The 21,829-nt window shown below is 41.0% G+C and overlaps 1 protein-coding gene across 3 annotated transcripts in view; it reads left to right on the forward strand.

Moving 5' to 3' along the window:
• The first annotated feature begins 2,135 nt into the window (after nucleotides 1-2,135).
• Nucleotides 2,136-21,829, forward strand: part of TUSC3 (tumor suppressor candidate 3) — a 220,239-nt gene continuing 200,545 nt past the window's right edge. For all 3 annotated transcript variants that reach the window (XR_011144816.1, XM_068970022.1, XM_068970024.1), the window contains exon 1: nucleotides 2,136-2,441. Coding sequence is in view for 2 of the 3 variants with exons in the window: in XM_068970022.1 (XP_068826123.1) it covers nucleotides 2,304-2,441 (138 nt within the window). In the remaining variant the exon portion in view is untranslated. The remainder of the gene's footprint in view (nucleotides 2,442-21,829) is intronic.

Here is a 21,829-nt window from a genome sequence, read left to right on the forward strand (position 1 = left end):
TCGCAAAGAGTCGGACATGACTGAGTAACTGAACTATTAGATCTCTTTTTAAAATGTGTATTTATGTACTTTCTGTCCAGGTTTTAGTGGCAGTATCCAGGATCTTAGTTGCAGCATGTGGGATCTAGTTTCCTGATCAGTGGTCAAACCAAAGCTTGAAGCCCCCTGCATTGGGAGCACAGAGTCTTAGCCTCTGGACCACCTCTTTTTAAAATGTATATTTATTTATTTGGCTGTCCAGGTTTTATTTGCAGCATGTGGGATCTTGTTCCCTGACCAGGGATCAAACCCAAGCCCCCTGCATTGGGAGCACAGAGTGTTAGCCTCTGGACCACTAGGGAAGTTAACATTTTATTGTTTGTTAATGACCTTCCCTTGTGGCTCAGCTGGTAAAGAATTCACCTGCACTGTGGCAGACCTGAGTTAGATCTCTGGCTTGGGAAGATCCCCTGGAGAAAGGAAAGGCTACCCACTCCAGTATTCTGGCCTGGAGAATTCCATGGGCTGTATAGTTCATGGCTTTGCAAAGAGCTGGACATGACTGAGTGACTTTCACTTTTCAAGAACAAACCATGACTTCTCTAACAATTGATCCCAAATGGCCAGTACTTGATTAATAACTGACAGTCTCCCTAATTTTTGGCCATGCCTCCAACTTAAGACTAATTATGGAAAGCCAAATACGCATTCCTAAGCAGTCACATAAGGAGTTCCCCTTTCTAGTTAGCTCACCTATAGCTTTTGTCATGTCTACAGCCTCCAATCACAGCACACCTGAAGCCTTCCTCTCTTTCCACTGCTGTTTCCTACTCTTCTGCCTGCCTTTGAGTCTGTGCACAAGCTCAAGTGATGTCAGCTGAGTCACTTGATGTTGCAATCACCGAATAAGCAGCCTTTGCCTATTTTCATCTGGTTGATCTTGATCTTTATTTCTACAAACCCTAATATATTACTTTTGTGTGTGGATCTTTATGTTGTAAAATTCATTCCATATATTAATATGCATAAATGTCATTAGTTTGTTTCTACTGTTATATGGTGTTACTGTATCACAAATTATTTCTCTATTTTACTGTTGATGGATATTTGGTCTCTTTGCAGCTTGGGCCTTTTTTGAATAAAGCAGCTATCCAAATTTGTACACGTCACTCAGTGAATATATGCTCATGTGGAACTTTGGGATCTTGGTTAGGTGGATTTATCTTTAGCAGATACTGCCAAACAGTTCTTCAAGGTGGTTGAATCCATTTACTCTCCCAGAGGCAGTATAATCTGATAGAATTTTATCCTAACATACCTTTTTTTATGCTTGGAAGTCTTTTAATGATTTTTTTTTTATGCTGGAAAGTCATTCTTCTCTGCAAAAAGAGTTGTATAAATTGAAATTTTATTTAAACAAACTTCTGTGACCATAAGGCTATATTAAAATTTATGTTTTGTACTGTTATCATTAGTTATTAGTAGTACCCAATTTACCAAAATAACATGTATGATGAATTTGAGAAAACTAATAAACATGAAAAGCAAAACTGTATCGAGAAAACATTACTTGTAAAGATAAAGCATTTAAAAATTAGTTTATGTACCTGTGGATAAATAATCATTGCTAGGAGATAATATGCAGCATCACTTGTTCTTACTTTAAATTTTTGTTCATGTTACATGCTAAGAAACTATGTTCACAACAAGCAGGAATAGATACTGTGATAGAATAATCTGATCACAGTATCATTCAGTTCTCTGAACTATTTTTGAGTAAAAACGTCCCAAGGAGATCCGAGGGTTGCCATGAGCTAGAAGGACCAGATCCTTACTAATTCCTCAGAGATCTTCTCTATCACCGAAGAAGGCAATTTTCTTATGTATGTCTCTGGTTCCAGGTAGAGCGTTGGATAAACAGGACCCTTGCACATCGCCGGGAGCAGGTGCTGGTTTCAGCGGCAGGTCAGCCTCGGGTTCCGATCGGCGAGCCAGCACAGAGGACCACGCCCTCCGCCGCAGCGCGGGTCTCCCGCAAGGCGCGGGCTGCGCGCGCCGCGCAGCGCGGCTCGCCGAGGCCCCCTGGCCACGCCCACTTCCTGCCCCATCCCGGGTCTTTCCAGGTCTCCTCTCCCGGTGAACCGGATGCGCCGTCAGTTTTCTCCTCAGCGTCCTCCGCTGGTTTCCCACTGCCCGGCGAGGCCGTAGGCATCCACGGGGGCACGGGCAGGGGGCTCCCGGAGGCTGGCCTGGCAGGTATAGGGCGCCGGTAGGAGCTGGGCGCGCACGGTTACCGCGCGTGGAGGAGACACTGCCCTGCGGCGATGGGTGCCAGGGGCGCTCCTTCACGCCGGAGGCAGGCGGGGCGGCGGCCGCGGTATCTCCCCACCGGGAGCTTTCCCTTCCTCCTCCTCCTGCTGCTCCTGTGCATCCAGCTCGGTGGAGGACAGAAGAAAAAGGAGGTAGGGCAAATCCCGTGGGCATTCCTGGGCGGGCCGCGTTGCTAGGCAGATGGGCCGCGGGGCGTGGGCGATGGCTGATTTTGGGGGTGCTGGCGGAGTCTGCGGGCAGGCCTTTGCGCATGTCCTTTGAGCCCCACAGTTTCAAAAGTGGGGTTGTCATGTCCTTCCTCAGAAAACAACGCCAAGCCCCTCGCTCTTCGGTCACGGCGCGCTTTTGACCCTTAGTTGAAGGCTAAGATTCGGGGCCCCTTAGTCAGTGAAAAGGGGTGTGTTGGATGTGAAAATACCGTTTAGGAGTATTTGAAGCCTGCATCGAAGGAACGGTTTGTTCTTGTGTTCCTTATCCTGCGCCCTTCGTTATCCGTTTAGGAGGCAACAGAGCATATTGAGACTGTGTTTAAAGTTATTCTGTGTTTTATTAAACCTTTGTAAAGCCGTATATTTTTCCTTAGGTTAAAATCACGGTATAATTGTGCCAGTAACCTCACGTTATTTAGGTTGCACACATTTGTTTGTGAAATTCAGATCACCTGACCTCAGTCTTAGCCCTCTAATAACTTTGATGAGGGGCTTCTCTGGTGGCTCAGTGGTAAAGAATTCGCCTGTCAGTGCAGGAGCCAGAGGAGGCTCGGTTCGATCCCTGGGTCGGGAAGATTCTCTGGAGGAGGAAATGGCGATTCACTCCAGAAGCTTGCTTGGGAAATCCCATGGACGGAGGAGCTTGGTGGGTTTCAGTCGTGGCGTGGCGACAGGACTGAGGAACACAGCACACAAGCACAGCTTTGACGAGGGCGAGGATTGAAGTAACTGACCATATTTAAAGTAACTGTAGAGTTATTTGTGAATTTCAGTTGTCCTTGGGTAACTTTTACCTTGGATGCTCGATCTATAAGGATTAGAAAAAAAAATTAGGAAATGTGAGTAAGGTTTCTAATTGTACGTCGTTTTACTGAGAGTATCTCCTCATATTAATGAGGTTTTTTCAAAATGGTTTTTCTCGGTGAAGTTTTATTTACATACACCTGGCTCTAATTCTGGTTTCAAATGTTACCGCAACTTTCTTGATAACTGGGTTGAGAGCGTGAAAAAACATCCCTCACACACACAATAATTCTGGTTCTCTTTACTCTTTGCTTGAAACAATTTTGGATTAAAATATTTTCTTCCTTTAACTTTTTAAATTTTAACATGAAAATAGGCCTTAGCGAAATTCTTGGTGGAGTTCTGGTAAGATTTTTGGTGAAGAACCGCTAAGACTGTATTTACAAATATAATGATTTCCCCCCTCCTACCACTTGGTATTTATATACATTCTTAGAGTTTTAGATTTCATAGTTTTTCTTGAGAAAAGGAGGAGATTTTGAAAAGTAGTTTTTGTGTGAATTACCAGAGCAGAGGGCAATTAAAACGATGAGGAACTCCAGGAAAATTCATATGATTTGTCTCCTAGATAGACTTCTGTGACTATGGTTACTTGCACTTGAAAGGAAAAAAAAGCCCCCAAAGAAGTCTGAAAAGTGTACATCTTCAAAAAAGCATCTTAGCATCTCTAAGTATGACTACTTTAACATGTGACAACAAGCATTAATTTAGTATAAGTGGCTTCCCTGGTGGCTCAGTCGGTAAAGAGTCTGCCTGCAATGTGGGAGACCTGGGTTCTGTCCCTGGGTTGGGAAGATCCCCTGGAGAAGGAAACAGCAATGAGCATGCATATTTCTGAAACATAGTCTAGTTCTCTTTCTGATGCTCAGTTACAAAATTATGGTCCTAAACAGACATTTCTCCAAAGAAGACATACAGATGGCTAACAAATACATGAAAAGATGCTTAATATTGAGCATTAGAGAAATGCAAATTAAAACTACAATGAGATATCACCTCACATCGGTCAGAATGTCCACCATCAAAGTCTACAAACAATAAATGCTGGTGAGGGTGTGGAGAAAAGGGAACCCTTTTGCACTGTTGGTGGGAATGTAAATTGATACAGCCACTAGGGAAGACAGTATGGAGATTTCTTTAAAAAAGCTAGGAATAAAACCACCATATGACCAACCAGTTGCACTCCTAGGCATGCATATACCCCGAGGAAACCGAAATTGAAAAAGACACATGTACCTCAGTGTTCATTGCAGCACTATTTACAAAGCTACAACATGGAAGCAACCTAGATGTCCATTGACAGGGGAATGGATAAAGAAGTTGTGGTACATAGACACAGTGGAGTATTACTCAGCCATAAAAAGGAGCAACTTTGAGTCAGTTATAGTGAGGTGGATTAACCTAGAGCCTGTTATACAGAGTGAAGTAAGTCAAAAAGAAATAAATATACTAATGCATATATATGGAATCTAGAAAGATGGTACTGAATTTATTTACAGGGCAGCAATGGAGAGAGAGACACAGAGAACGGACTTATGGACATGGGGAGAGGGGAGGAGAGGGTGAAATGTATGGAAAGAGTAACATGGAAACTTATATTACCATATGTAAAATAGATAGCCAACGGGAATGCGCTGTATGCCTCAGGGAACTCAAATCAGGGGCTCTGTATCAACCTAGAGGAGTGGGATGGGGAGGGAGACAGGAAGGGGGTTCAAGAGGGAAGGGACATATGTATACCTATGGCTGATTCATGTTGAGGTTTGACAGAAAACAAAATTCTATAAAGCAGTTATCCTTCAATTAAAAAAAAAAACAAACTATGGTCTCTTCAAATACTGAGAGAAAAACATTCTTTATTGGAAATACTGAAAAGTGATTAGTCTCAAGTGTTTTTATTTTTCTAGGACTATTACAGTGTTGTTTTGACCATATGTGGTTGGTTGGCTTGTTTTTTGCTTAGATTAGAACCTGATGCCCAGTATGAGATTTGACACCATTGAACCAGAGAAATATAACAGTTGGAACTTAATTTACTACAATAAATACTACAAACATAAGTGCCAGAACATCTGACTTGGCATGGATGGTGTTTTCTTTTGTGCTGGGGAATCCAAATGGAAACCTTCAGTTGAACCTGGAATCAGAAACTGGACACTGGATGCTTTTAAGGAAGTCACATTTATGACAGTTACCATTGTAGGTTTTTTAATAGAACCGGTGGTGTGGTTACAATTCATACCCGGTCTAATTATTTGAAATAGAATATCTTAAATCACTTAACTTCCTGAATTTTAGTTATGTTTCTTAAAAATACAGACATAATACCTACATTTCAGTGTTGTTGGGATTAAATAAGACTAAATTTAAAGTGTTTAGTACAGTGCACATAACAAATGATCACTAATTTGGGTGCTGTAATTATGTGTCCTGATTTAAATGAAAGAGGATAGACAATGAAATCCTAAAATACGTTAAATTTTTTTGCTAAGTTAACTGACTTTGTAATAACTAAATTATGGTTTATGGAATAAATTGTTACTTATTTTATTTTGAAACACTGGGAATTCCAAACTCTTACGTTGTTTGAGAACTTCCCAAAAGGAGGTTTTTATATCATGGAACAATTGGAGATATGGCTATGTGTGTGTCTGTCTATATTTGTATATACTTATTTGTTTGCGAAGACATTTTCACTCACTAAATATAGTTAGCTTTCCTATGTTCTTTATTTAAGAATATAGTCAAGAGAAATAAGTGAATAGGGAAAGAAAATCAACTAGAGATTTTTATAGTCCATTTCCTTAGTTACATTGAATACAGTCTTGTTAATTGATTTTTAAATCCTCATGTTAAGTGGTATGGATTTGCAGGAGACTGTAGTTTCTTAATATCATTTGCATTTCTGGTGTCTCATGGGTTTCCATTATTTTAACAGTTTTTCTGTTTCTTACATTGTTTAATCAGCTTCATTTAGAATTGTTTCAGTCTGTATGACTTCTTCTAATAGTATAAAAAGAGCTCAAATTCTGTAATGATTTCCATTGGACTTAGTGACTTTGCCACCATCAAAAGTAGCTGCCGTCAGCTCTCCGTATCAGTGGATCCTGTATCTGCAGACACAAAGGGCCAGCTGTCCCCCCACCATTTGGTAGGGTAAAGAGCTTGAGTAGTTTCAGATTTTGGTATCTGCTGGATCCTGGAACTAATTTCCATCCGATCAGTTCAGTTCAGTCGCTCAGTCGTTTCTCTTTGCGACCCCTTGGACTGCCACACGCCAGGCTTCCCTGTCCATCACCAACTCCCAGAGTTTGCTCAAACTCATGTCCATCAAGTCGGTGATGCCATCCAACCATCTCATGCTCTGTCGTTCCCTTCTCCTGCCCTCAATCTTTCCCAGCATCAGGGTCTTTCCGTCAGATACTGAAGGAGAACTATAATATATATTATACTTTCTGCAAAGCAAATGATTAGCTAACAGGCTAGAACATGTAGATAACAATGAACATGCAATATGAAACATTGAGTTACTCATATTTTTTAAGAGAACTAACAGTATTAGTTGCCTCTGAGATAACTTCTGTAAGCACATTCTACACTAAGATGTATGTATCCAGTATCCAGTTACTTAATACTTTACTGTCTTAGCAGATGGTAAGGAAAGGATGAAACCAAGCAGTGGATTTCGATTTTACCTTTAAGCAGAGAACTTAGGTGGAAGAAATAGCTTGTAAACATGAGTACAACTTTAAGAAATGTAGTAATTATACATTGATATGTATCCACATGTACAGCAGTCATGGTGATGTCAGATTGTTGTGTTGTGTAGATTAGATTTTGTGTACGGTAACTCCTTGAAGAGTAATTGGAAATGACAGGTCTTACTTAGTATGGCCAAAACTGCTTGTCAGTAACGGTGAATGTTTTGCCTGCTGCAGTCTCATGGGTAATGGCAGAAGGCACAGGACTCCTGGGTCACAGCTGGACAGTTTATTACAGCGGTAGAATTGCCAGAATATCAGCGTTTGTGCCGGTGACACAGGCCAGCTGACACCAGGAATGTAAATTTTGGAGCAGAAGAGAACCTTGAGCTTGTGGAACCAGATCTTTCATAATGGGCAGTAAACTTAGCTGGCTCTTCAGCTCTACCGTAAGACAGCATCTTCATTAAAGTAGAAAGTGAACAGCTGCTGGGTGTTCTGGAAGGGACCCTGTGTCGCAAAGTTGTGTGCTGTACAGACATCCCTGAAAAGATACTGTAGAACAAAGTCAGTCAGTGCCTGTGCTTGCAAGTTACGTGGAAACCTGTGACCTGTCTGCTGACGTAAAGGACCGTACCTTTGTCAAAATGAGTGCTTCAGGATAGCTTTCTGTGCATAGACATAGCACCTGCACGCTCAGTCCCTTGTAGGTGTTTTCTTCACATGGAGGACACGGTGACAGAGCAGACAGCAGCGTGAAACTTGACCCACAGATTCATCAGGTGTTTGTTAACTTTTTATTTGGGGGGTCCACATATACTTGCACATGTTTTCTTTTGACTTAAACAGTGAGTTTGGATGTAAGAGTCATCAGTATGGCTGTGACTACCTTAAGTAGCCTCCAGGTTTTATTGGGGTATTAGACCATGTAAAGAGCCGACTCATTGGAAAAGACCGATGCTGGCAAAGGTTGAAGGCAGGAGAAGGGGGTGACAGAGGATGAGATGGTTGGATGACATCACCCACTTAGTGGACATGGATTTGAGCAAACTCTGGGAGATGATGAAGGACAGGGAAGCCTGATGTGCTGCAGTCTGTGGGGTTGCAAAGAGTGAGACATAACTGAGCAGCTGAACAACAACATGATCCAATCCCACCAGATAATTTACCTTGGGCTTAGTGTCAGCGTAACATTTCTCCTGCTAGAGGACAGGTAGGTCATGAACAGTTGTGTATTTGTCATCTAACACTGTGTGTGTGTGTGTCTGTGTGTCTGTGTGTGTAGTTGTGCTCATGTACATGTGTGGACCAAATAAGTAGTATTTATGTTAATCTCTCTAGTTTTTTTTTTTTTTTCTATCGTCCAGATTTCTGCTGCTTCTCTAATTGAGCATATCTGAGGGGAAACTGTCCTGGCCTCTGCCCATCTGTTTTCTCATTGCTGTTAACAGTGCTGTTTTATGGGGAACACATTTTAACCTAATTTAGTAATCACTTGCCATATATATATCTTGGTAGCTCTTATGTTTTGCACACTGTACATAAAGGCTGACTTCACATAATTTCTTGCAGAGTTTTACATAGATTTAAGGAGAGCATCTTGCAAAATTCTACGTAAAACACAGAAAGACTTAGTTTGAATTGTAAAACTTCAAAATAGTATTACGAAGAATAGAGAGTATCTTTTTGTTGTTGTTGTAGTAATAGGTATCTGTCTACCTACCTGCCTGGTTGTCTGCTTCAGTTTAATGTCGAAAAAAGTCAGCGTCAACAGTGAGCTTATATTACAGCATATTTCACAAATCTGTGATGAAAAGTCCTAACTTAGAAGCATAGCATCCTGAAGCCATTAATGAATTGAGAAAAGTTAAGAAAGAAAGGAAGTATTTTCTAACATATTTGTTACTGCATTAAAAAAAATTTTTTTTTGTTACTACATTTTTGGTTGCTTATGTGAAGATACCTATTAATATTTTGATGTTTGAAAGTGGAAAAGGACGTTTCTTTCCCCTGAATGCTACTGTGAGAGCTCAGCTACCTTTAATGAAAAGGGGGACACCACACTATAGGTTAGGTAAATTGTGGTATTGATTTTATTTAATGGAACTGTTGTCTGTTTATTTTAGATATGTATTTTTAGAGGTGGCTTAATATTGTTATCAACATGATTTGACTCAACTTTTGGAAAAATTGTGTCCTCTCTGCCCAGAAAAAAGGCAAACCATTGGAAAGTTAGTTCATAGGATTTTTGTGGGTAAAACTTAAGGTACAAAATTGATTACAAATTGTGAACTCTGCTTACTAATATTAAATATTAAATTGAATGAGAAGCCTTCCTGTAATTTAGTGAATTTAACAAACTTGGGAGTCAGAATTAAGGCTTAAATTGTATCAGGAAATGAAAAAAAGTCAGTGTAGATAGAAGATGTAATGCCAGGCATTTCACTTAAATTGTTTATTATCTTCACAATATCTTGGTGGTTGTGACAGTTTTGTTTGCCTTACCTTTGTCTTTGTTAACAGTATTCCTTGGTTTGATTTGAGTAATAGAAATTGGGACTATCCCAGGCCCTAAGCAGTCATTTTCATTCGTTGAAGATTATCACGATTATCCAGTACCTTTCTAATGGTTGGTTTAGGAGTGAGCATATGATACAATTACGTAGGATTTTTGGAAGTTTCCTCCTCCTCCTCCTCTATAAAGGACCCAAGATTGGGGTGGGGTTAATTCTCTCTTCCTGTCTTTGAATGTGTGTATCAGGATGTGATGCTTGAGTTGCTGAACTCATCTTGAACCACATAAATACAAGCCTGCGGTCAGAACCAGTAAGTTCATGACAGCAGAGTTGAAAAGAGGGAAGAGCCGGTGTACTTGATGGCATGGCTTACCTAGCCTCGGAATTGCTCTACTGTGGACTCCTTGTTGAGTTAACAAGCTTTCTCGTTGTTAGTGCTAAGTCACTTCAGTTGTGTCTGACTCTTTGCAACCCTATGGACTGTAGCCTGCCAGGCTCTTCTGTCCATAGGATTCTTCAGGTAAAAATACTGGAGTGGGTTGCCATGCCCTCTTCCAGGGGATCTTTTCTGGAGGGATTGAAGCAGCTTCTCTTATGTCTCCTGCATTGAAAGGTGGGTTCTTTACCACTGGTGTGCCTGGGAAGCCCTTCTTATTGTTTACATTTCAAATTGAATTTTCTGATTTTTGTATTTGAAAGCATTCTACTCAGGAAGGTCATCTTGCATTAAGAATTTTATACATGACTGTACAACTTGTAAGTTTACAGTCTTGCTCCAAAGAACTCTTTCTACACTATGTTTTAGTCACCTAACATACTTTATTAAATATTAGTGAAGGACCATTAAGTATATATAGTCATTGCCAATCTTTGAATATCAGTGGTCAGTATTAGAAGTTTGTGTTTGTCTTTGAAGTGAATATTCATGTGTTCCTTTTATTGAAATAATTTCATTTTTATTGTATAAAACGAAATTCTGTTTCCAAAAATTATGTCCAAAAGATGGTAGGAAAGAAATTAGGTGTAAATTTGTTACGTGCCTTTAAAGCTATTAGCCCAAGAAGAGTAGAAGAGAGTAAGTATACCTGAATATATTTGCTGTATGCTGCTTTCTATGTGAATGTTTAAAAAAAATTACTTATCTCTTTTGCTTCTGCATATGTAATATGTTGGTATGTAACTTAAACATATGTGAAATAAAATTCAGGAAGATATTTTCTTTTAAAAAAGATCTTATTTTAATAAACCCAGTTAACGTTTGAGTTACGATTAAGCAGAAAAACAGGGACCTTTCTCAAAGAGCTGGTTTTGTGCAGTGTTGATTGGTTCATTTTTTTTTTTTTTACAGTGAAATCTTTCAAAGGGAATAAAAGACTTCTCACTCGTGAAAGTGGAGTGGCTTTGCTATGTCCTGTGCTTGTTTCCTGTACATTTTTTCCCCCCTTTTGGAGCCTTTATGGGGAGAAAGAGTGACTGAGTTAAGGTGTAACAGAATCATAATGGCCCTGTGATTCAGCTTGGCTTCCTACTGAGAGGTGCCTGAGTCATGGGCTTTGATGTCCCGTGGAGTCCACATTATCAAGAGGATAGTAACTGGATGTGTGTGAGGGGGTGTGGGGGGCGAGGAGGGTTTAAACACTGCACTGTAGAATGATAAAGCAGGAAAATCTGATTCCAGGCTAAATAACATAACTGGGACTAGAAAGGAGTTTTCCTGCCACCAGGGTTGTATTTCCCTATCCCGATTACTCCTTCCATGTTTCTGCCTCTCCCCTCTTTTTTATTTTGATTACACTATTATTTTGTCTTTCTTTTCATAACTGATCTTTTATGAACTTTAATGATACTTAGAATTGACCCCTTTGAAAACATAATTTATAAACTTAGGCCATCATTTTCTTTAGCAAGTTGTTTAAATAAATGAACTTAGGCTGAGGGGAGCCTAAAGTCACAAAAGACAGAACTCTGTAACCTACATGAATTCAGAAAGTATGAAAGTTTCTATTCCATCTTTCTTTGCCAAGTGGTGTCTCCTACAATCTCTAACACTAAGTAAAGCATCTTCACACATCTGTTTGCCAGAGTCCGAAATCAGGTCACATTTTACTAGGTTTCAAACCTTTACTCACTTGTGATTTTTTTGCCACCTCTTCCTTCACCCCAGCCCAAGATGTCCTCTGGGACTTTTCTAACCAATGCTGTCTTGGAGGAGTATTGTTTTAAATGCCAGTAAAATGGACTCAATGTTCTTCTCATGCTGTTGAGTGCTTTTCCTGAGTGAGGCTTTGTCTAACTCTCCTGTTTTAGATCTAGCCACTGGTATATGCTTCTCTGTAGGGTTAACTTAAACAGGTTACTCCTTCTTGTCCATTTAGAATCAGGAATTCCTACCATATGCTTCCCAGGTGGCTCAGTGGATAAAGAATCTGCCTGCAACGCAGGAGACGCGGGCTTGATCTCTGGGGCGGAAAGATTACCTGAAGGAGGGCATGGCAACCCATGACAGTGTTCTTGTCTGGAGAATCCCGTGCACAGAGGAGCCTGGCGGGCGATAGTCCATGGGGTTGTATAGTGTCTCAGAGCTGGACACGACTGGAGTGACTGAGCACGCATGCGCCCTGTGCTCACATCAGTGGTCTGTGTGCTGCTTCTGAATGGCTCTTGGCTGAATTATTGCCTGTTGTCTGTTGTTCCTTTTATTCTGCAAGCCCTTTGTAGGGTTGTAGTTTTATTTTTATATTTCTATCCTCCATATTCAGGCATAGTGCCTTGTACTTGGTAAATGCTTAGTAAGGCTACTTTGGTCAAATTACTTAAGCTCTCCAAGCTTCAACTTCTTTATATGAAAAGTAGAGATAGTCTGTTAGTCCCTGCTATAGAGTTGTGACCCTTCATGGGATAATCCTCTAAAGCATTTAGCATAGTGCCTGGAACATAAGTGCTTAATGAATTGCCAACTTTGGTGCTTATGTTAGTGACTGAATTCCCAGGATGTTCTGTGGTTGGTTTTATGTTTCCAAAGTGAATTTTCATGAGTAGCATATATTGATTTGGCATTTCAAAAGAAACTTTTAAAGACATTTGATGTGCATAATTTTTCATGAATATTTTCTTATGTGACAGATTCTGCTACTAAATTGGGTGTTGAGAATGTCATCATTACTTCAAATGATTCAAGATTTGGCAGTAACCATTTTATCATGGTTACTTTTCCTACGGCATTTGATAAGTGTCTCAGTATAGCCCTGTGTATGTGTGTCTGTGTCTGTGTACACACTCAGTTGTGTACAACTCTTGGCAAACCTGTGGGCTGTGGCCTGCCAGGCTTCTCTGTCCATGAAATTGTCTCGGCAAGAGTACTGAATGGGTTGCCATTTCCTACATCAGGGGATCTTCCTGACCCAGGGATCGAACTTGCATCTCCTGCATTGGCAATTGGATTGTTTACCACGGCGCCACTTGGGAAGCCCTGTTTGGGTGTAACATATTTAGGGTGCTCTGTACGTCTTAGAATTGGAGGTCTGTTTCCCTCTGCAGGTTTTCTTCTGTTGTTGCATTAAATATACTTTCTGTCCCCTTTTCTTTCTCCTCTCCTTCTGGAATTCCTATAATGCAAGCATTGTTCCTTTGATTGTGTCCGATAATTCCTGTAGGCTTTCTTCAATCTTTTGTTTCTCTGACTGGATGATTTCAGTTGTCCTGATTCTTTCTTTTCTGTGATTGAGTCTGGTTTTGAAACTCTATTGAATTCTTCTGATCAGGTATTGTATTTTTGTACTCTGGGATTTCTGGGTTTTTTTATTTCTATTTTTTTTGTTGATCTTCTCGTTTGGTTGAGGCATTGTGTTCCTAATTTCATTTGTCTGCATGTGCTTGTAGGTCAATCAAATTCTTTAAGAAATTTGTCTGACAGTTCTTAGATCTGCACGTTTTTAGTATCTGTTATCAAAGCATTATTAGTCTCCTTTGGTGGTATCATGTTTACCTGATTTTTGTGATCCTTGGTTCCTTACGTTGATATCTGCATATGTGAGTAAATTCTCTCCTTTTCCAGACTTCGCATGTTTGCTCTGACAGAGATAGTACTCCACCAGTCAGCTCAGTTTGGGTTTCTGGATTCCTCAGCTCTTACAGAGTTACTTTTATTTTTCAGTGGGTGCTGAATTTTTGTTGTTGAGGGGAGGGAATGATAACATGAAGGTCGTCTTATGCTGACATGATGCTGACGTCACTCTTCTTTCCTTCTTTTTTGAAAGTTCATCAGCCTTGACTTGTGCGACTTGACTTTACACCTGGCTTTGTAGCAGAATGACAGATAGCAGAGATTGTTGGAATGCCACTGTCACCTCTGGTTTTTTTTTGCTATTGATTTTAATTGTCGCCTCTCTTTGGCCTTCACTTGAAAGTCTGTGGCTGTATAATTTGCTCATTTGCTTTCTCATTGTCTTTTCTTCTTATTTTACTGTCGGGTAGTCTTTATAGAGTGGAATGAAACTGCGAAAAGCCCGTAATGTGAATTCTAGCCACATTGTTCATCTTTGCAAATTATTTAGATCACAGTTTCCGTCTTTATAAACTAGAGTAATTCCCAACTTGAAGTTGGTTTGAAGAGGAAATGAAATGTGAACTTTACAAAAGGTTAAGGGTTTAATAAAAGTTAGTTCCAGAAAATGAACTGTGGGTTCCAGGTTCTTTGATATAAACTCTGTGCTCTTGGGCCAGGCACTTAACCTTTTGGAACATCAGTTCGGTTGTAAAATGAGAACATTGAAAAAGATCAGGATGTCTGAATCTAGGTTAAATAGGAAAAGCTTCCCATTGGCCCTCTGAAATTATAAACATTTTTCATTTATATCATAAATGGATTTTCCTGGCATGAGCATCTGTCCTGTTTATTAGATTTTTAAAAAGTTAAAAGCTATTGGATTAAACATTTGCTTAGATCCTTTTTAGATGGTAAAATTATATGAAATATGATATCTGAATGATTTATGGTAGTTTTGCTAAATATCAAAGGTAATTTTGTCTTAGAGGTTGAATCTTAGTAATAGTTCTGCTCTGATTTGAATATAATGTCCTTATAAAGAACCTTGACTAATACTAGTTTTTAACAGTTTGAGTTACATGATCCATAGAGGATAACTAAAACTAATGGTGGCAGAGCTACGTAAGTTCTTTTTATTTGACTGTCAAATAGCAATTAGATTTACACTTGCCTTATCTTTTCCCATTTTAATCTACAAAGCCACAAATTAAAATAATAAGCTATTTCTGTACACCACTTTAGTTTTCAATATGGCATAGTTACTATTTCTGTAGTAACTCATGATAGATAAGAAACCTTAAAGAAGTAGTCAGTTTTCTGAGTACCATCATTAGCACCAGTCTCTAGGGTTCGAGATACATATTATCAGAACAGAAAGAACATACTTCATTATCTAAAAAGGAATTGGTGAAGGAAACAGTGGTGTTTTCCTTTGTAAAGTTAGGTTAGCTCTATGGCATTTTTACATAGATTACAGCCCAGTTTTTTTTGTTTTTGCATTTTCACAGGATTCCTTCATGTCATGATAGATGATCCCAGGGAGCCTTTCTGTATTATTTTTCTCATATCTTACCAAAATCTGAACTTCTTTATTGTACGGAGTTCCTAGTCTTACTTGTCTGTAAGTAATTACAATCATAACAGAAGTCCTAAGTAGAGGAGACTTTTAAATTTTGTGATTGTTCTTCTGGCTATTAATTTCTTAAATAATGTAATTTTTTTCACATTATGTCCTTTTGGATTATTTTAAGTAGATACAATTGAAGTATGTGGTAGAAAATAATTTTATTTGAGTGTCATCTTCCTAAAAGATGGCACACATTACTGAGTAAAGGGCCATGTCACTGACATTTCTCTGAAATGCGATCTATTGTTCCTTTTTTTCAACAATCATCTGTTGATGAATACTGCATGTTGGATATCATGCTGTCTTTTGGAGGTAAAGTAGCGAATAAGACAGCCACTGTTCTGACATTTTCTGTTGCTCCTAGCCTAGAAGGAGATTCAGACAGGAAAACAGTTATTTATAATGTGGTGTGAGAAATGAATGAACTGGAAACTGATGGGTGCCGTGGTGGTAGGTTAGCACATTGGGGTCAGCTGAAAACTGAAGATACACGTTTTTTGTTGTTGAGTCACTAGGTCAGGTTCAAGTTTTTATGATCCCATGGACTGCAGCACACCACACTCTTCTGTCCTCCACAATCTCCCTGGGTTTGCTCAGAGTCATACGCATTGAGTCGATAATGCTGTCCAACCACCTCATCCTCTGCTGCTCCCTTTTCCTTTGGCCCTCGTTCTGTCCCAGCATCACGGTCTTTTCCAGTGAGTTTGCACTTTGTGACAGGTGGCCAAAGTACTGAAGCTTCAGCTTCAGCCCTTCCAATGGATATTCAGGGTTGATTTCCTTTAGGATGGAAGGTACACATAGGAAATGATTTAATGAAGGAAGGAGTGTTCTAAGAAGAAGAACTAGTACTGTGAAGGTCCAGAAATATGAAAAAGCACAACAAATTCAGGGAACTCAAAGTAGGTCGACATGGCTTGGCTTAGAATGCACAGGGTGGGCAGGGTGACAGGGCTTGAGGCTGGAATGGAAGCTGGAGTCAAATCCCAAGGGTCTCTGTGGGCATTGACCTTGAAGTCAGTGGGAGGAATTGAAAGGTTTTATCTTGAAGGTGAGGATGAGGCTCACATTTAGGAGTATTGCTCTGTCAATGCTGTGGCAATCAGCTTCGGTGGGAATGTGAAATTGGAGGAACAGCAGCAGTCTGCTCAAGAGGCTCTGGCAGGAATGGACATGAGAGTTGACGGCAGGTTGTGGCAGTGAGAATACAGAGTGGTCACTGGATTTTTGAACTCAGTGAGCCAGAATTGGCAGCTGTTGGTGATCGATTGTGTGTGGGGTGAAGAAGAAGGCAAGAGTAAGGACTCCATTTCTTGGTAAAACATAAATTCTATTTACTGAAATGGGAAACAAGAGAAAGATGAGATTTTGGAAGGAAGATAATGTTCCCTGCTAAGACTGTGTGTGATACATGGGCGAAATCCAAACTGAGGTGTTTGAGAGGTGGTAGAATGTATGAATACAGACCTTTGATTTGGGCTGAAGATGAAATGCCTTTGGAAATCATTAGCGTCAGTGGGAATTTAATTTTTGTTAGTGGTTAAAAATCACCCTGCCAGAGTACGTAGGGTGAAAACAGACAGCAAAGGCAGACCCTCAGGGATACCAGTGTGTCACTGTCCTTCAGAAGGCAGGCTTGCAGAAGAGACCAAGGCTGCGCCACCGGAGAGCTAGGAAGAAGCCCCGCAGAGGGGATGGCACAGAAGAAGAATGTTCCAGCAAGAGAGGGGTCAGTGGAGGTGAATGGCAACAGGCTAAACAAAAACTAGTAAGAGCCCTTTGGATTTAGCCAGCGCCATTTGACTGCAGTGCTGAGCCAGCAACTGGAAGGGAGTGAGTGAGTACCTGAGTGGGTCAAGAGGAAGCGGAGACAGCCAGTGCCTCTTCCACTGGGGCACTTCATCAGGCACTTCCGCCGGGGAAGGATGGAAGGTTAAGTGGGTGGGAGCTGGAGAAGAGGTTGACAGATGAAGAGAGAAGGTAACCCAAGCAGAGCTAGGTGGGGAGAGGGGAGTGGGAGCTGGAGACTCGGGTGGGGTTAGCTTTATAGGCACTGTGGCAGCTCTCAGAGCTGCAGATAGTGTTGGGTTTTCTTCCATGCCCGTGATAGGATTGCAGTTCCCCACTCCTGCGAACTCGGGCTTGGCCACGTGACTGACTTGGGCTCTTGAGATGTGAGCAGAGGTGTCATGTGTCCGTGACAGGCAGAGGCTCCAAGAGTCGCTACATGCTCCACCATTGTCTCTTTCCTTCTGGCAGGGGACTGGGAGTGTTTGATGCAGTGGATACTCTTATTATCTGGGTCCTCGTGTGAAGAGGGTGAGCACAGTCTCCCTGCCAGCCCATGAGTTGGCGAAATCCACCTTTACTTTTTAAACGCTGAGATTGGAGCCAGTAGTGCTCTGTAATACAAGCTGTTGGATTGTTTACAAGGAGTAGCGACCTCTCTTACCTTTTGATGAGAGAAGGGGGTGAAAGAAGGGGTACAGTTGCAGGCACATTTGTTCCTTTGGTGGCCGAGACTGTTTCCTCTATGAAATGGAAGGTGAACTGAAAAGGAGGAGTAAGTTGTCTAGGACAGTGACTAGTCTTAAGTAGCTAGAATAGGCATCAGGTAATTTGCCTAGAATTGCCCAGTTTACACAGAATAGGAAAACAAAGAAACATTGTTAAGTCACAGGAAGGGTCAGATAATTTGAGAAATCATGAGTTTTGTATGATCCTTATTTGATTTTCTTTTCCTGTAACTGACCCAGAAGGGAAACTGCAGGGACAAGAAGTGTAGGCAGTTGGATTGCTTCAGGGTTGGAGGTTTCAGGTGGGAGATGGAAAGAGTGGCAGGGGGAGTTAACAGACATGCTGTGGGATGAGGGACTTGGAAGATAAAAGACTGTCCGTGCTGAGAGGTGAAAGAAGCAAGGCCCCAGTGATAGTGGAGGGTCGAATGTTGTAGGGGAAACCAGAGTGAGGGAACTGGGAGAGCTGGTTTTTGTCATTACTGGGTTATATCAGTGTACCATTGCAGAGGTGAAACTGTACCAGCTGAGACCCTGCTCATAAGGGCTGGAGTTGAGGTTAGTTATTGGAAGTGATGAGGATAAAGAGCTGAAAGGCTAGGAGGTAAGATTGTTTATGTGGACTTTACTCAATACTCAGAGTAAACGAAAGATGAAGGGTAGTGACTAAGAGTTCCGTAGATGACAGTGACTGAACAAGATGGAGAACTTAAGGTTTTGAAGGTCTGATTCATACAAGAGCAGAGGTTTTTATGTGAGCACACAGCTTCCCTGGTGGCTCAGATGGTAAGGAATCTGCCTGCAATAAGGGAGACCTGGGTTTGAGCCATGGATTGGGAACCTCCTTCTCCCCCCTGGAGGAAGGCATGGCAACCCATTTCAGTATTCTTGCCTGGAGAATCCCAAGGACAGAAGAGCCTGGCAGGCTACAGTCCATGGGGTCGGAAAGTTAAGGACAGTGAAAGGTTTTCATTTTAGTAGCTCGAGAGGATCTAGTTAAGAGATTAGGGGAATACTCACTGTAGATACAAAAACTGTAAGGAATCAGTTGTGATCTTGAAAATTTTATATAAGCTTTTTCTTTGATTAGGTGGCAGTATTGCAGTTTTAAAAAGAGAAATTGTTAGGCAGTTAACAGTAACCTTCATTTCCTCCATATCATACTTCCAAGGTCTCAAACCAATTTCCTGATGTTATAGCATTTTTATGTACCAGATAAATTTTTTCATGTCTGCAGTATTTCATGGATGTATAGAATATTGCTTCTGCTTAAATGATCTTGTAGAAATTTGGCAACATTTTATCCTTTACAAATTGCAGCCTTTTGTGTAAGAGTATTAAATCTAGCTAAATTTCTTACAGACTGTTTCAGCTCTGGATCATTTTATGAGATATAAGCCAATATGAATTCATATCATTCATTGGTCTCTGATTTAAAATGCATCAATAATAATTGATTTCTGGATATAGATAATCAGAACGATTAATAAAAAGAGGTAAGAATTGATTTTAAGTCAGCTTTCAGACCTAAGAAAGAAATGGAAAAAACAGCCACAGTGACAACTAAGCAGGAGTCTCTTGTCTTCAGAGATTTTGGAGATAAAAACCATCCCCAGCGTTTTGTTATAACCAGGGTGTTGTTACAGAATTATCACGGGGGGTTGAGTCCTGTGATGATATACCAACCACTGTTTTCTCATGGTTTTCTTCTGAGACGTTATCATTTGTGGTTGGTATATAATGTGTCTTGTTCTATTACTGAAGTAATCTTAGGAATGTGCTGTAATAATAGAGCTGCTTTGCAGTGTATCTCTCCATCACACTTATCTCTTCCTCTTAAGATGAATAGTCCCTAGGAGCATTCAGAAATAGGCTATAAATACAAAGGTGGTTTGTGACTGTATTAGTTTTCTATTGATGCATAGCAGATGACCACAGATTTAGTGACTAAAAATGTCACCTGTTTTTTTTTTTTTTTTTTTTCTTTGCCTCTCATAGTTTCTACAGGTAACAGATCTGGATTCTCTGCTGAGAGGCTGCCAGGCTGACGTTCAGGTGTGGCTAGGCTGTGTTCTCATCAGGAGCTCTAGAGCCTCTTAACTCACTCAAGTTGTTGGTAGATTTCAGTTCCTGGATGCCGGGGTCCAGCCCCGGTGGATCCAGGGAATTCGAAGTGGGGACGGAGTCAGAGTCTGGGAAAGGACTATTTAATTAGAAATATAAAGAGATTAGGAAAAAATAGTGTAGTAGGAAAATTAGTGGAGAAAAGAGGCTGAATAACTTGGTTTACACGGAAAACTAATAAAACCTCGAGACAAGAGGTTTGCACCATCTACGTTAGACCACCGGCGCCCACTTGAATAGTGGAGGGTGCCCCGCCTTGGGCTCCCTCTCGCGTGGATCTTAGAAGCCAGGGCAAGTAAGTAGACTTGGCGAGCCTCCACGCTCCAGATGGGAATTTAGCCAGAAAAAGGGAGAAAAGAACGACATGGGGGAGCCCAGCATCGGTGCTAGACCCACAACTTTATTTTCAAAAGCAGCCTATATAAGCCAAGTTGTACATAAAGAAATAATGGAATATGCAGACAAGTTGTACATAAAGAAATAATGGAATATGCAGAGTTATGCAGGGGCAGCAGTCCTGACCCTCATTGAGACCAGGCTTTCTTTTTGCATACCTTCCCATATACAAAAGGCCTCAGGTGGTTTTACATCATCATCTGGTCAGGGGGCCTGTTAACATTTTTATGGCTCTCTTCCTAGATAAATGTCTATCAACCAGAAAACTCTTTTTACCTTGAAGTGTTTTTTCTTTACTCTGCATCACCCTCAAAGTACTAAATAAAGTTACATTCCTGTAGAACAAAGGTGCAGTGGGTTATAACAAAGAAACTACTTAACTCAAAGAACTAATGTTGCCAATACCAGGTCTACTACCTGTTTTTTCTATATACCAACTATATCTACAAATAAAAGACATGAAAATTTGGCAGCAAGTATTGGCTCAACAAATGAAACCTTTAATCAGTCCTATTCTAATGATTTTAACTCCTCGGAAGCCCCTACATTCCTAGGATGTTTTAAGCTTCCTGTGGGAGGCCGCAAACAATCACATGCGCAGCTGTAAGAGTACGGCAGGCAGGCTAGAAAGCCATCAGAGGGGTTTTTGGATTGAAACACTTACTATGCCCAGGAGATTTGTTATCTAAAAGTTCTAAATTAACTTTTTCCAGAAAAAGGTGGTGGGGGGACAGCCCCCTGTTAATGTCAGAAGAGTAGGTGGAAAGCATAACACAGTAAAGCAGGCAGATTCTGGTTTTTTGGGGTGGATGCTCAGGAAATTCCAGGGGGAACCCCTGAAGCCTGATCACGCCCTTGCATTTTGTCAGGCTTCCTTCCTCATGACCTTTGCCACGGGCGGGATTCCTCATGCTGGCTCCCGGCACCTGGAATTGAAGAACCTGGTTGTGTATTTTCTTGCTGGCTGTGTTCTCTCCATTCTTGGAGGCCACCCTCTGGTTCTTAGCCGTGTGGCTCTCTCCATGGGCAGTTTAAAACGTGGCCATTTGCTTTCTTCCAGGCCAGTAGGCTCGCCTCTCTGATTCTTCACTTTCTTCTACAGTGCTCATCTAATTTGGTCAGGACCACTCAGTATAATCTCCCTTGTGAGTAACTCAAAATTAACTGACTTTACATCAGCACATGTTTGCTGTATGCTGCTGCTGCTGCTACTAAGTCCCTTCAGTCATGTCAGACTCTGTGCGACCCCAGAGACGGCAGCCCACCAGGCTCCCCCGTCCCTGGGATTCTCCAGGCAAGAACACTGGAGTGGGGTGCCATTTCCTTCTCCAACGCATGAAAGTGAAAAGTGAAAGTGAAGTCGCTCAGTCGTGTCTGACTCCTAGCCACCCCATGGACTGCAGCCCACCAGACTCCTCCATCCATGGGATTTTCCAGGCAAGAGTACTGGAGTGGGGTGCCATTGCCTTCTCCTGTTTGCTGTATAAGGTAACATAATTACAAAAGTGCTAGTCCATCACATTCACAAGTCTTGTCCATACTCATGGGGAGGGAATTATATAAGGTGATGGGTCTCTGGGG

The sequence above is a fragment of the Capricornis sumatraensis genome, chromosome 4 (assembly GCF_032405125.1).
Source record: "Capricornis sumatraensis isolate serow.1 chromosome 4, serow.2, whole genome shotgun sequence".
Classification (NCBI taxonomy): Eukaryota; Metazoa; Chordata; class Mammalia; order Artiodactyla; family Bovidae; genus Capricornis; species Capricornis sumatraensis.